The sequence below is a fragment of the Exophiala bonariae genome (assembly GCF_035927105.1).
Source record: "Exophiala bonariae strain CCFEE 5792 chromosome Unknown scaffold_5, whole genome shotgun sequence".
In the NCBI taxonomy this organism is placed as follows: Eukaryota; Fungi; Ascomycota; class Eurotiomycetes; order Chaetothyriales; family Herpotrichiellaceae; genus Exophiala; species Exophiala bonariae.
The window spans coordinates 777,767-793,510 of record NW_027042480.1 but is presented as its reverse complement, the minus strand read 5'-3'; the positions used below and the strand labels follow the sequence as shown (position 1 = coordinate 793,510).

The following is a 15,744-nucleotide window of genomic DNA, read 5'->3' as shown; positions in this document are numbered from 1 at the left end:
CGAATCAAAACGAGAGAGAGACTCTGGACATCCCAACGCCTCAAGAAAACAGCATTATGCACCACTATGCTGTCACGCGTAATCGCATGGGATAGGAGAAAATATTAGCACTTGGCTGGCGTTTCGAAAGCATTGATTAGGAAAGGATACTGCATGGTCGGCGACTTATGATATACACAAGAAGTGATACCACCCTCAGCTCGGTCAGCTCGGTTTGGGGTGTATATGAATGGCCACGGAAGGGAGGAACCCATTAGCCATTAAATGGATGTACATGACAATTCAAGATGATACTCGATTGTCTTCTGCAGGTGCGATCGGTCCTGCCGGTGTGTTCGTGCGTTGTTTTGTACAAGTTTCTTAACTGAAGCGATCGCCCTTTTTACTCCTAAAAGGCTCTGCAGCTTCGTATTTGCTCTTCTCCCTGGCCCGCTGTTCTGCATCGACCGGTGCATGGCTCACAGGCGCAGCCTCTTCACTAATCTCACTGCTGGGACTTCCTGCATGATCGATGCCTTTGGTATTGTTGCTCGAGCTTGCTTTCGTCTTAGTTCTGATGGAAGGCTCGCTAAATGCACCGCTCTGCGATTCTAATCGTCGTAACCGAGATTGTTTCTTCTGTTCGGCCTCGAAGCGGGCTGCACGGTCGGAGTTGATCGATCTCTTTGCGAAGTAATAGGCACCTCCACCTGCAACACAGAGGACACCCCAACCCATCCTAAAGAACATCAGTTAGCTGGGTAGGCATCCTTTCGTCTGTGGTGAGGAGCATATATCTATGGTAGCGGAAGACTTGATGAGCACCAGTCTGGGTTCGATGGAAACATACCAGGTTGATCTGATCTAAGAGAGTGTTAGTTAGATCGTCACCGGGAATGAGAGCTTCGGCATACTGTGTTCATGATTTAACAGGGTTTGCTTGTCTAATAACGAAGCAGTGTGATCTCAAATCAAAAGTTTTGTGCAACACTTCACAGCTCCGGTCGCATAATGTAGAGAAGAATGAGCAAACCATTCTCCAACTGAAATCCAACTCGGGCCTGGACCTGATTTGCGCCACAACTACGGAGGATCACGGATCACAGGGTTCGGCATCGGAATATCTATCCGGACCACATGACTCATGAGCACAGCCTCAGTCAGCTGCACGACTCGCAAACCCAGGCAGCAAGGACCTTTTGATTTCACATCATCTCTCAACCCGTTTGCAAGTAAATCATCTTTAGATACCTTCCAGTGACCTTCGATTCATACTTTCACGCGACTCGCCATCACTTCCATTCCTCCAATCTCCGTTCCTTTCTTTGCGCATTGTGAGAACGATCTCGCACCATGTCACTCAAGCGCAAGGCTCTTGAGGAGGCGAGCGCTCGATCCTCGAAGCGGTCCACGCCTGCTCCTTCAACTCCCATCAGCCTAGACAGTGATGATGACTTCTCAGGTTCCGATGCGCGATCACAGGACGCTAGTGATAGCGAGAAAGAGCACATCCGCAAAGCCAGAGCTCGCTTGGATTTCAGTTCTTTCCAAGGTGCCAAACACAAACAGAAATCGTCCATGTTTGGCGAGAAGGATTTCTCATGGATGTCCCTGAAATCTGACCATGAAAATCGGCCTCTGTGGATAGACCCAAACGTTTCTTTGGGTTCGAGAAAGGGGCCCAAGATTACACTCGAGAGTTTCTCCCCTCTGGCCGCCCAGGCTACCGACCTCCTCACCACCATTGCAGAACCGCAATCGAGACCTTCTTTTCTGCATGAATATAGATTCACAGAACACAGCCTGTATGCAGCTCTATCGGTAGGTCTCCGTGGTGAAGACATAATTCGTGCTCTAGAAAAAATGTCCAAAACGCCCGTACCCCAAACCGTGATTGACTTCATAAACCGACATACAAAAACTTACGGCAAAGTGCGTCTTGTCTTGCGAAACAACAATTTCTATGTTGAATCAGACGAACGAGAAATCATTGATATGTTGCTACGAGACTCCGTTATTGGCCCATGTAAAGCGGAAGGAACAAATATCGAAACTGGCCGTGTCCAAACCAAGGCGACCATCATTCAAGGTACCAACAATGCCAAGGGCATGAGACAAGCTGGACAGTCCGATGTCGAGATACCTCGAGACGTCCCATCCAAGGATGATGAAGCCATGATAGCCACTCTGAGGGATGAAGAAGACGAGGAAGATAACTTTAAAGAAGCGTCAAGTTTCGAAATTGCACCTAGCAAACGTGATACAGTAGCGAAGCAATGCCTCGACATTGGGTACCCTGCAATATCAGAGTACGATTTTGCTGGAGATCAAGTCAATCCCACTCTCGCCATTGATCTGAGACCGGCCACACAGATTCGACCCTATCAAGAGAAAGCCCTCAGCAAAATGTTCGGAAATGGCCGTGGTAAGAGTGGAATCATTGTCCTGCCCTGCGGAGCCGGCAAAACTCTGGTCGGTATTACCGCGGGCTGTCACATCAAGAAGAGCATAGTGGTTCTATGCACAAGTGCCATGTCCAGTTACCAGTGGGCAAACGAATTCAAGAAGTGGTCAGATGTCAAAGAAGAAGACATTGCCGTATTTTCGGCCTCTGAAAAGAGGCGGTTTACTGGAGAGTCTGGGGTACTTGTTACCACATACTCGATGATCACTGCCGGCGGCAAGCGTGCGCATGACACTCAACAAATGATGGATTGGGTTTACGGCAAAGAGTGGGGCTTGATGATCTTGGACGAAGTACACGTCGTGCCGGCGAAGATGTTCCGAAAGGTCGGAGAGAATATCAGAGCTCACTGCAAACTAGGTCTTACTGCGACCTTGTTGAGAGAGGATGACAAGATCACGGATCTCAATTTCATCATTGGCCCCAAACTTTACGAAGCCAACTGGATGGAACTTGCTGCTCAAGGCCACATAGCAAAGGTGCAATGCGCTGAAGTCTGGTGTCCAATGGCCATGGAATTTTATCAAGAGTATCAGAAGGAAACTACTCGCAAGCAGGCATTATACTACATCATGAATCCTGTTAAGTATCAAGTTTGCCAGTACCTCATTGACTACCACGAGAAGCGAGGCGACAAAATCATCGTCTTCAGTGACAACTTGTGCGCACTGCGGCACTACGCAACGACAATGCAGAAGCCATTCATCTATGGTGACACAAGCAATCAGGAAAGAATCAACATTCTTGAGAATTTTCAACACAATGAATTAATCAACACTATTTTTCTTTCGAAGATTGGCGATACTTCGCTTGATCTGCCTGAAGCGACATGCCTCATCCAGATATCCTCTCATTACGGGTCTCGCCGTCAAGAGGCCCAGCGACTTGGGCGCATTCTTCGGGCCAAGCGTCGTAATGATGAAGGCTTCAATGCATTTTTCTACTCTCTAGTCTCAAAAGACACAACCGAAATGGCTTACAGCGCAAAACGTCAAGCTTTTTTGGTGGATCAGGGTTATTCCTTTAAGACCATCACACATCTCTCAGGTATGGCAGATTTGCATGACTTAAAATACACGACCTCAAAGGAGCGACTCGAGCTGCTTTCCGAGGTCATGTTTCAGCAAGAGACTGCCGCGGAGGTCGAGAAAATCGATGACAACATGTGGAGTCACCTCAGTGGAGGAAGTAGGTCTGCTGCTGCTACTAAAGCGAAGGCCAAGAAATTGGTGGCACGTAGACAAGCCGTGCTGCTGTCCGATGCCAGTGGCGGCGGCATCATGGCACCGATGTATCGAGAGCAAGAGCGACGAAGCAAGAAAAGCCAACAGCCAGACAGTGAATGGTTCAAAAAGGAAGCCAGGCGGAGAGAACTGGCCGCAAAGAAGAGAAAAAAGGACAGAATGGATGCAGAGAGAGCTGGTGCTCCCTGATCATATACTTCTTCTGGGATCCCAGAGGTGTGCTTTGCACCGTATATCGAGGGACGAGTGTCTAGATAAGTTACAATCGATAGCCTCATCATCCTGCATGACAGAAAAATCTCCCCTGACAGCCCGGGTCACCACCTTAAATTGAAATTGAGTTTGACGTTTTCGTTTTCAGGCACAAACTGATAAACGAATTGGAAGTAACCACTTCCGACGAGTGTCAGCTAGACTTGTTTTGAAGTGTACATCATATCATGCAAGAGCAAGCGCCTCCTGTCAAAAGAAGTGGAAGTTGCCTTCAATCCACATTCGATCTCATTGCTCCTGTCAAACATGTGTCACATACACAAGACCTCACCTGCACTTTTCCTATCATTCGATCTCATTCCTTGATCCGAGCTTGTATTCACAACTCATCACTTCCTATCATGTGTATGTACTGCGACTCATGCTTCATTTCATCACTTTCAGCTACTCGAAGCATCATTACCTTGCCTCTCGGGGTTGAATGAGAGCGTGCGCCTGGTTGGCGTCAATATCTGCGCGATGTCGTCGACAGTGCCTCACCAACAAACAGTTCAAATGCACGAGGCTCAAAACGAAGACCATGGAGAAAGTCCACCGACCCCGGTCCAGGAACACTCAAGCCTCTTCCACGAAACTCACGAAACGGTTCGCCGGCTATTTCAACACATCATATTTGCCTGTCTTCTTACCCTGAGGCTATACATGCTTCCCCTACTCTATCTATCGCACAAGCTTACAGTACGTGATGACCCTTGGTACTTCTCAACTTGGAACATCATGCTGCGACCTGGGAGGAGTATGGCAAACTGCACTCAATGCCAAGGGGAGGGTGCAAGTGGTTCGATGCTTGAACGATGGAAGAACTTCAAAAACAATCTCTGTGCGCCTGTGCGAATACTCAGGACACTGTACGCGTTAGGGCAAGCAATCGGTGAAGATCCAAACACACTACAGCCATCTCACCCCCCACTATTGATGTCTGGCCCCGACAGTGCCATTGATGTTCAGAGTGTGCAGGAGAACACTCCCAAACGTCCATGTAGTGAGTCAACTGAAACTACTATCGAGGCCCCGGCGAGCGCTTCCCAGATTTATCACGCGGCAATACTCAATGGCAACACATTGGATAACATTCTTGCAGCCTTCGAGACAGGCTCCCCTTCTTCTTCTGTTCGAACAGAGCATGTCATCATTGGACAGAATCCACGTCCCAATTGCGACAACGATGAACGTCTTACTGGGCCGTTCGTAAGGCATCGGTATCGAACCTCAAGTGCTCGTAGCAAATTGCAAGCGACGGCTCCCGTCCAAGCCACAGATATTCCAACAATATTTTCCACAGACGCTTGTGACATTGTTCAACGTCAACCACAAACCCCCTGCCACAATTCTTGCGAAACCTGTCAAGGAGCATCGATGGAAACTCCATGCAGTCGTGGCTCCGCACTGAGTCAAGCACAGCCCGTCTCTTCTGACTATAAGCACGCGTTGCTCAGCGAGAAGGGCGAGGCACAGCCAACGACCTCCCCAGAAGTGGGACATTGTGCAACTTTTACACGCAGACATAGTCATTCACCGAGATGCAAAAGGCCACTCAGTGGTGAGAGCAGATCACTTGCAGTATTGCAAGAGCAGGGTACAATGTCTAGCCCCTCGTTGAGTTCACCGACGAAACGGACAAGATTGCAGCGGAGGGTCCAAGTCTACAAGGAAGAAGAAAGAGTGTAGCGCATCTGAGATTTAAGCCCCATTTGGTTGTCGTGCCGCACTTTCTTGGGCTCTGTGGCCGCGTCGTTCAGTTCGTGAACTTGGTGGAGTTGACGGACAAAGTTGTTGATACCCCTAACACCGCGATTGGTTTTCGATTTGTATGTACTTTGGTTTGTCCCTATGACAGTAAGATTGGCATCGCTGGAAGTCCAGTTTCACGAGTTCATGTTGTATTATTAGAGATTTGGTCAAGGTTGCAAGACGAGTGCAAGGTAGTCTGGATTGGTAATGGTGCCTATCAATCAATTTGTTGAGGGCTTCACAGTGTTCTACATGTGCATTGCATTACACAATCCACTCCTGGTAGTAGGCAGATACACACCAGTACATGCAAATCACCATCCAATTTGCTATGAGTGTCGGTGCGTACCGAAGGTTAGTGGTCATCACGCCCGAGATGATTGCACCCAAAAAGTGACCAGAATTAATCCTCCAACATGATTTAAACTATAAATATATACTGCTGTGATCGCCTTATGAATCTATCTTCAAGTGAAGTAAGTCTTGTTGATCTGTGTCTGACTTTTGATTTCCCTGTAGAAAACGGGGTTGTTGCGGCTTCCGCCCACCTCTGGAGTGGTGGAACGCTTGGCGGCGAGTAATCGTGCGAAGGACAAAAGATCCTCAACATCCTCAACATCCTCCTTTAGGTGATATCCGATGGTGTCCGGCATCCTGCCTCTTTGCTGGGGAGAAGCGCATCTGGACGATGGCTTGGCCACCAGGGATTGTGCGACGGATAGAACATCCTCGATGTCGTCGTTTTGGTGATGTCCGACCGTTTCTCGCTTTCTGTCTCTGTCTCTCTGCTGGTGCGGAGAAGGAGTTCGTAGTCGGGGAGAAGGCGATCTCAATCGAGGAGACGGTGATCTGAGACGTGGAGAAGCCGATCTCATCGGGGTATGCTGCTTAGGTGTTGACCTGCCAGAAGGAGGCAGGTTGCGGTAGGCCGATTCTCTGAAGTCTTCAGGTGGTTGAGCTTCCCAAAGGGTAAATGGCGTCCTTGACAACTCAACATCGGAGAAGCTGTCCGCACGGCCATATCCTGGCTCGAGGTCGTCGAGGGAAATATCGTCTCCCTCAAGCATATACGAAAGATTAAGGCTTAGGGTCGAAGAAGTCCTGCGGTGAGTTGCAGTGGGATAGGTCTTCTGCTCTCTTCTAAGTGCGTTGGAGAGTGAAAGCCAGTGAAGGATGTGGGCCGGGTCGTCCGAGACTTGAAGATGTGCGCGACCCTGCATTTGACTACTCAGCTTTCCGATCCAGAGCATCTGTTCATGCTCGCGCAAGTAGCGGTCTCCACCGAATGATTTTTGAACGATCTTGCGCGTCATTATTCCCAGTTTTCGTCGTTGGTCGCTTTTCTCGTACATCCTCGCCGTGATCCATTCGACGTCGGCCGCAGTGGGGGTAAATGGCATCGCGGGAGCATCTCCCTCACCCACCTGCCTCCCAAATTCATCCAGCATTGCAAGGAGTTTGATCTGGCCTCTGGCAAGTGCACGAGCATCGTTGGGTGCAACAACTGCACTGTACAGTGAAGAGTCTTCTGGATCACTCAAGACGCGCAAGGAGGCTCCGACGTCTGTACAAACGACCGGCGCACCTGTCAAGGCTGCCTCGCCAAGTGCCAAAGGCAGACCTTCTGATAGTGATGAGTTGAGGAAGACCCAGGTTTGCTCGAGGACATGCAGGGGATCAGCCGTGCCACAGAGTTTCACGTAGTCTCGAAGCGATTTTGAAGCAATCAATTCTTGACACTCGGTTGAGTAGATTGGTGCCTTTTCAATACTTCCGTAAACGTCGAGTTTGAAGTCTTTGAAGCCCCATTCGTTGACAATGATATCAGCTGCTAGTATGGCATTCTTCAAATCTTTCGAAAACCATAGATGCGAAAGCATTGTGACAGTAGGATGTTTGGTCTTGATTTCCTTGACCGGCTTGAACTTCTCAGCGTCTGCGATACCGTTGACGACAGGGGATATCTTCCGTTTGAATTTGTTGCGATGCTCCAATTTGCCGGAGCAAGTACCAATTTCAATCTCCCATCCTGGATTGAAAAAATCTGCACAGGGGAGTATCACGTCGGCGTGATGCAACACAAGCACGCTGGTCAAGCGCAATAAACCCATGAGAGAATTTCGCACAAATGGTGGTAACTTGCACAAAGTGGAAGAGAGGCATATCGTTGCTTCGCGCCATGCAATCGCGTGGTCCCAAATTTGTAGCTGGCAGCCTCGCTTCAGCTTACAGATAATGCCGTAAGCCGCTGATACCGAATGATGTGAAGCTTGATAGACGATCGGCATCTTATCGGGCACTTTGATGGAGAAAATGAAGAGATAGCGGAGCCACATCTCCAGGGCACAGTCAAATCCTGCTAGAGTTGGCAATTCCGTATCCAGCCATTCCGTAGTTGGTCGTGTGTTTGACATAACATTCGTGAGCCACAGCGATCTCCATGCCTCCTTCGTTATATCACTTCTCCACACCTCGCCCCAGTACCGTTTTTCGCTGAAATAGTCATTGAGATTGATCAACGCTCTGGTGGTTTGTTTTACGTCCTCGATGGACAGATTCTCGGTCCGTGAGCCTTTGACAAGTGCCGTAAGAGCCGGAATGAAATGCTTTCGGATGTCTCTATCGCTGGCACTTGAATGAATCATGTCGACCTCGGAATGAAGGCGATTCTCGAACATACCATGGGTTGGAGTGAGGAAATCCAAACCCCACAAGGGGATTACTTTCAAAGACTGAACATTCAACTCTGTTTGATGCTTCGGAGTACCAAAATCGTTAGCACTCTCACAGACCATATGCCACCTAATAGTGTCGAGGGAGTCGACAAGGTCGCGTCTGCAAGCAGACACGCCGCCTCCCTCATTCGGCCATGTCCCGTAGTCTGCTGCAAATACGTGCAGAACGTTGTCAGTATCGTCTTCCACTTTGCCAGTCGTAGTCAGAGAGGTGGAGTCGCCACCGGTTCCGAAGCGTTGTAAGTCGCCCATCTTGATTGCCAACGGAGTCCATCCAGAGATTTGTGGGTTTAGATCAACACTCGCTCGAATGGCATCAAAGTGGTCCATGAGGTACTTGTGGGCAGCCCGCAGATCGCCACGATTGCGATATGTCCAGTAGGGTAACAGGACCTTGTCAGAGCGCAGTAGCCTTTCGTCAAGCCATCGTGTGAGTACCCCGTCGAAGTCTGGGTTTGCTTTCCACTGCTTCCATAGCATTGTTCTTGCGGCAGTCGTGGAGATGGGGACCACGTGGTTTGAGAGGCCCATCGTACGTGCGACCAGATTGGTGTTCCAGTATGTAGCATGAAGCATTAAGTCTTCATTGGCAAAAGTGTCATGGCTAGGCTTCTTCAAAAGGCCCAGCCAATCATGCTCTATCAATGGAGGTGTCTCAACCTTTCGTCCGTTCAACCTCGTTTGAATCTTGGCATGTAGTTTGTGATCGTATGTCCATTTACTTTCATAGAAATCTGGTCCCTGCATGAACGATGCTCGAGTGACATTTGCAGATGGGATCCAACGATCCAACCCTTCAGAGTTTCGGCGTGGCGGAGCACACCACTCGACCTTGCAGCTTATATGTGGCATGCTAAATTCCGCCCTTAGTAAGTCGGTCGCAAATTTAGCGTGTCGTCTGTATTCGAGCTTAAATTTGACCATGTTGAACTCTGTCATGTATGATCCTCCAGTGACCAAACCTTTCGCGTCATAGCAAATAGTCTCCAGGGTTCGAGGGCCTTGAATGCATCGGCGGGAGATAGGTATCCTCTTTTGTGACCTACCGAATCTAGAGCAATGTGGAGGTGCGCCATACTCATACAGAAATTTGTTGGTTCTGTCGCCATTCTCCACTTCAACCTTGCCTTGAAGCTCTCCATTCGCCGAATAGGTGCTTATCAAAACTGGGCTAGTTTGAGGTTCCAGTTTATGTTCTCCTGTGTAATGGTACAGCATGTATCCACCTGTCGAGTCTGGGCGTTTGAAAGCAGTCGTGATTTCACGAGCATTTCGAACAAGGATTCTGTCGCGATGATAGGACACCGTTGTTCCTTTCGTATCATGCCAAAGCTTTCGGATAGCTGGACGTGCTGCTGGAGCAAAGAGAGAAAGCCCAACTATCTGTCCCCAGCGGGCGAACTCCCACAGGAAATTACATATGTAAAACACTGGCACGCGGACCACAGCTGGAAATAGTCGCGTCGCGCTATCAAACTCACGTTGCCATTCTGGTTCCGCCAGTATTGCCACAACAGAATACTTGCAGAGGCTCAGTAGTTTCCTTCGACACCAATCGAAGGAACTTCGCCCAGACCCGTCTTGCTGAGCCAGTGTGGTCTTCATCGGCTTTGGTGAGGGATGATCGAATCTGTCAACTGACCGGCGTTTATGGTTTACGACGAGAAGGATTTGAGAAATTATCTCTTCGTAAAGCGTACACCTTGCAATATGCACCTTAAGCATGTCATCAAATGGCAAATTAAGGTAACGTGATACCTCCGTGTATTCAAGGTTCGTGCTGTCGAGCTGCCCAAGAGAATACAGCAAGACAAACCTGCGAACTATACTTGGCATTGAATCCCACTCTTTGTCACACGATATACCGAGACAGCGTTGCTTGAGTATCTCAGTCTTTGCCCAGGCCAGAATCTTGCTATTACTGGCCTCCTCCATTGTCATGACTCTGACAGCAAGAGGTAATTCACCAGTAATCAGTTTTGTTGACAGCCAAGCATGATGACTGCCAATTTCGAAGTATGACATTGCAACCTCCTGGAAAAGAAGCTCCGCAATGAAGTGGGGTTGGTCAGGAATATCGACTAGACTTTCCTTGGAAGACTGAATGCCAATGAAGAGTTTCACTTTGTCCTGCATTTTGCATCCCAGTGCCAGCATATCGGGCCCAAGGATAGATCGTGGAATGAGATGTATCTCGATCTGCCCCGATTCCCAAGCTCTTAACGCAATATCGGCCATTTCATTGTAATCGGGAAATGAGTTATTCTGGGTTTCAGTTGATCTGAGCCGCAGCAACAACCGTTGTACTTCTGCACCTGGAGAGTTTGACACGAGTACACGATAGCCACTATTCATCGACGCATGCTCCGAGATAGCATGCAAGTCAGCGAGCTCTTGTGTAGAAAGGAAATTGTCTGACCATGGAAAGGCATGAGCATGATAAACGGTGGAGTGTTCCAATAGCAATTTTGGTGCTTGCGGTAGGAATATGCGAGCTTTCCATAAACAGGAGATTGCTGCGGTCCAAGTAGCGATCGCAAGCGCAATGATGCTGCCGTAACGAAAGTTGGGGAGACCGAGTCTCAGCCCTAGCCCCACAGGAAGACCAAGCAGAATACCTGTCGCCAATGGTTTCAGAGCATCAGGCCCAGAGAATATTTTCGTGAATTGGAACCAGATCAATCCAGTATACGCAAACACGTAGACCAAGAACGTAATGACACTCTCGAGGCGAGAATTGGTTATCCAAATCAGGAATGTTGTCACCGCCAGGCTCCAGCAGTTCAATGCGACAAACTTGAGCCATACCCTCGTGTATTGACCCCTCCTGAGTCGGATTTCTTGCTTTTGGTGCTCTCGTAGTTCATTCATGTTGTGAATACCTCTGAGATCTTCAGGATCGCCGGCGGTATTTAAATCGGCGGCTTTTATGTCAATCAGCACGGCCCCGATCAGATAATAAACAAGACCTAGTCCAACTGCGATTCGATTTTGGTCATTGAGAGACGCAGAAAGCCCAACGAGAGGTGTTCCACAAAGTAGATCAATCCATTTGTCGAGAAGCGCGACGAAGAAATACAGCAGGCCGCATCCCACTTCTTGTCCTGCCTGTCTCCAATGAGCGAAGCTACTGTGCAGGCGCGAGCCCTTTTGAAGTTCGATCAAGGTGGTCTGTGCCACTTTCATCTGAATGTTCCATGATGAACTGAAAGGAACCGGTCGAGGGACATCGGCATACCGGCAGTACCAATCCAGTAGAAATTTGGTAGACTCATGATCTGCAGCCAACTGCGCCACAAGCTTGTCTGGACTGCGTTTACTGAACGGGCTTTTCGACAATTCAGCATGAACATCCTCCAGTAGCGCCTCCCTTGAAATTTTCAGGGCAGCTGGGTCGGAAAGCATATTCAACCGCTTGGTGTTCCCCTTTGCCTTGGTCATGATATACCACTTCCGCACCTCGGCATCCGAGATTCGTTTCACATTAAGAAACCAAGTAGCCCAGCCAGCCGCAGTGCGAGCTAGAGACATAGCTAATGCAACATTGAGAATAAACAAGACCATTGAATACACGAAAATGTCGTGCCCAGACCATGTCGTGATTATTGGTGAGAGAATCAAAATTGGCAGGCATGCGAATACCTGCTTCCGTCCGGAGAGAAAAGCAGTACCTGGGAACTGGTAGCAGGAGATCGCCGCGAATAAGTTGAGATAGGACGTGAACCCTAGAAGATAGAAGAAGAACACCAGCCCGGCTGACGAACCTCTCACGATCGACAGGATAACGAGGCCCGTAATGCCGGTAATCAACGCCAGGCTCATCCCTGCGATAAATCGGGTGAGCACAAACATGTTCATAGCTGAGAAGGCCATTGAGCCAAGATAGTAGGTGCCACCGTGAGCGATCCAAGTTCCTGTGCCGCCGGAGAGGATGAGTGATATCATCAGTGCCATCGTGGCACTTAGCTGATGCTGGAAGTTCATGAAAGCTGAGAGATATAATCCTCGCCCGATGGTGGAGAGGAGGGCGACATCCACTATCGCGGGCAGTGCGAAGACGGACAGGAATGTAAATCTTTGTGCGTGGGGAAGACTCTTGGGTTTATGATAGATGTCAACATCGATCTGTGCGCCTCCCAAAACAGTCGCATAGTCAGGAGCACCATTGTTCCAAAGTGGAGGCTGTTTATCGGCATATGTTTCACGGAATCTGTTGGACAATATTTGTCCAAATTCACTAGGATTGATGTCAAAGTAGGTTTCACATCGAGACCCGAGGGCGAACGACTCTGAAAAAACTGCGGCCTGATCTGCTTGATCATTCAGCAAAGGATTCCGATCTGTTACCTCGAGATAAATCTCTTCAATTGCTGCCTTTTTCATAGAGCAGAAGACAAAAAGGCCAAGCAAATCAGCCCAAGCATCAATGTCTCCATTGCCCAAGATAACACCCAACGCGGTATTGATTTTAGTCAGTTCCTCTTCTCGCCTCGACCGTAGTAGATTTAAAAGTTTCTCGTTAACTGTGATGTAGACTCTCAATGCGCTGTCGATATCTGGGTGGGCGATTCCATGATCTTCGTACCAGACGAAGCGTGCTCGGATCAGCTCTTCGGCGTTGACCAATCCTTTCATAAAATCTATTGAGGCTAACTGATTGAATTGTTGCCTTGAAGGTGTTTCCAGGAGAACCTCTTTCGCATAGTCAGCGATGCGTTCGAATGGAGGTTTTCCTTTGTGCTCTTTCTCGTGAGAATAGAGAAGACTTAAGAGTTCTTCAGGGGTAGCGTTGTCAACATCTTGTAGAATGCGCTGTGGTAGAATGCTCTTACATTCCCGTTCTTGTAACCATTCGCAGAAAGTGACTTCAACGTCAAAAGCGAGTTCTTGAGGAACACCTTCACTGAGAAGAAAGGTGTAGAGGATGGTGCTCGCAGTGCCTTGGACATCTTTTGACAAAAAAATTTCCACTCCAGTCAATGTCCGATGCCAGACTGCCCAAAATCGAGCTCCAGAAGCATGGGTAAAGCCAGGGCTGAGCCCAAGGCTGATTGTCAGGGTTTTGTCGTTAGAAATAGTCAAGAATTTCTTCAACGACTTGATGGCTTGTGGAAATGTTTTCGACATTCGGATAAGCTGTCGGTCGCAGAATTTTCGATAACTGATGCCAAGATTTGTTATTGTTTGCTCATCCATTGAATGAAGGAGACCGAGTTCTCGGAGACGTATTTGAGCATGAACCACCTCTGCGAAGGCCAACGCAGAAACTCCTGACCCGACTGGGTAGCATCCAAGGTGTGTGGCAGACTGATTGTCGCAACTCGAGTTTCCTAGGTCATTAAACGCAGGTGTGTGTGGGCGGTTGCTGCTCGTGCTGAGGGCATGTGGCTCTACGATTGCCACTATTTCAGGATTTCTGATTCTGCTTAACTGAAAGTCATAAGTTTCTGGAAAGATTTCTGTGATAGCGTTCCAGGATGCACCTGTATTGGTTGTTTTATGACAGGAGATTGTTCTAGTTTCTTTCCACGAGGTGTGAAATTTGATCACTCTGTCGTCTTTGAGCCAGTCAAATGCCCCAATAGGTTCTTGCACCAGCAAATTTTGAGAAGCGTCGCACAAAGCGCTCTCGGTTGCAATCCATGGCGTGATATTGTAAAAGTTTGCCCACTGTATGGCTCGTTTAAGAACGGCATTTGAAATTTCAACTCCTTCCTCGACTGTTTCCCATGAAAGAATGGCAAAATCTCGGAGGCAAGACTCTCGTACGCTCTGTCGAATTGTCGACTGTAACGTCTGCATCTCAAAATAGTCTCGATGCCTCCCATCTGGGAGAATTGACGCATTGCGAATGATTATCCCATTACAAGAGGTTGTAGGTGGCAGACCTGCCGGTGGTAGGAATGTAGGTGGCGACACTTCGAGCAGAACTCCGAAGCTTGCGGCCTTTAGCAGATCCAGAGCTTCAATTAAGTAGGCCGGAGACAACACAGTTTCCCATCCAGCGAGCACGACCCCAGTGAAGGTAGATCTGCCAAGATTCTGCCGCACATATCTGATGAGGAACCCAATTACTGCGTCGTTCTTTGTATTTGGTTCCAGAAGATCCTGGAAACTCAGACGTGCAAAGAATGCTTGGCCCTGAACATGGACGTTTCCGACGGCTTTGTCGACGCCGTCTCTGAAGGGATCAAGGATAATCAGTTCTGCTTCTGACAGTAAACTTAATTCTGCCTGCGTTGGGGGCGTGGAAAAGTCGCCTAGAAACACAACAAATGAAGACGGCTTGATTAAGCGTTGTGCTTTACGGTGAGGTATCAATAGATTCTGTACGTCCACCAGTTGTGCCTTTGCCGCCTCTGATACAACATCAGGGGTCTGCCGGGCCTACGAGACACTGAGTAACCCATTCAAAGAAAATTGGTTCAAACATACCCGTTTATGTCGAAGCAAACAGGAAACGAATGCGATCAGAAGATATACCCCGCCGACGATTGTTGCACCACCTGCAAGGGAGAGTAGAGCCTGATGGGCTTTAGTAAGAGGCTCCAAACATAACAAAATCGAATACTCACATATTGCCACCAGAAAGTAAGGAGTGACGATCCTTCCAATATGTGCGGGCTCAGTATGAGAGCCATGGCATACTATACAAAGCGCAAACGATGCTTGTCCAACAATCAAATCATCGCTACAATTATAACGCCGCACGACAAGAATGGGACGTCTCAGGTAGAACCAGAGCACTTTGCAGGTCAAGATGGGCTCATATGGCCTGCTTATCAATGACAGATAGTGCACCAAGGGCGCATTGCCGTAGAATAACGATCGATCAATGAGGGCAGCCAAGGCGAGGAGCAGGCCATTCATCCTGGAGAAAACCTCGTCCAGTAGAGAACAGACCCAAAGGACCAGAGGGTGCCATTCTTCGGGCTACCACCATGAATTTGCAAGTCGTTTTACCTTCTCCGCCTGAACTGACTCTGAGGCTTTGCCATGGCGCTCAACATGGTCGAGGCCAAGAATAGTCCTGCTAACTAGACGTGTTCCGACCTGCCGGTTCAGCCACAGGGCACGGCAGAGAGCCGACGTCCCCACCCTCAGTAGATTAAGCGAAAAGAAAAGAATGTGCAGTGGTTTTCTTCACCGATGGAACACGGAAATAACGTGGCGTCATTTGAGCCAATGTGACCAATAGGACATGCATATCCGTGGATCCTCGTGCCACTGCATAGCCGAATACGAATGTTACAAATCTTTTACAGTATCTAGTCATTACAAGCCGGGGAATTTGTTCCCTCATTTCGGCCCCCTTCTG

The 15,744-nt window shown here is 48.7% G+C and overlaps 3 protein-coding genes across 3 annotated transcripts; 1 reads left to right on the top strand and 2 right to left on the bottom strand.

Moving 5' to 3' along the window:
* Nucleotides 1–360: 360 nt before the first annotated feature.
* Nucleotides 361–902, bottom strand: LTR84_011051 (uncharacterized protein; the record flags this gene model as incomplete). The annotated part of the gene is made up of 3 exons (XM_064854584.1): nucleotides 361–718; nucleotides 830–843; nucleotides 894–902. The coding sequence occupies 3 exons, from the start codon at nucleotides 900–902 to the stop codon at nucleotides 361–363; spliced, it is 381 nt and encodes a 126-aa protein (XP_064709310.1).
* Nucleotides 903–1,332: 430 nt separating this feature from the next.
* Nucleotides 1,333–3,876, top strand: LTR84_011050 (uncharacterized protein; the record flags this gene model as incomplete). The annotated part of the gene is made up of 1 exon (XM_064854583.1): nucleotides 1,333–3,876. One exon carries the CDS (start codon nucleotides 1,333–1,335, stop codon nucleotides 3,874–3,876), a length of 2,544 nt encoding a protein of 847 aa, XP_064709309.1.
* Nucleotides 3,877–6,158: 2,282 nt separating this feature from the next.
* Nucleotides 6,159–15,067, bottom strand: LTR84_011049 (uncharacterized protein; the record flags this gene model as incomplete). Its single annotated transcript, XM_064854582.1, has 3 exons — nucleotides 6,159–14,813; nucleotides 14,862–14,951; nucleotides 15,002–15,067. The coding sequence occupies 3 exons, from the start codon at nucleotides 15,065–15,067 to the stop codon at nucleotides 6,159–6,161; spliced, it is 8,811 nt and encodes a 2,936-aa protein (XP_064709308.1).
* Nucleotides 15,068–15,744: the final 677 nt, after the last annotated feature.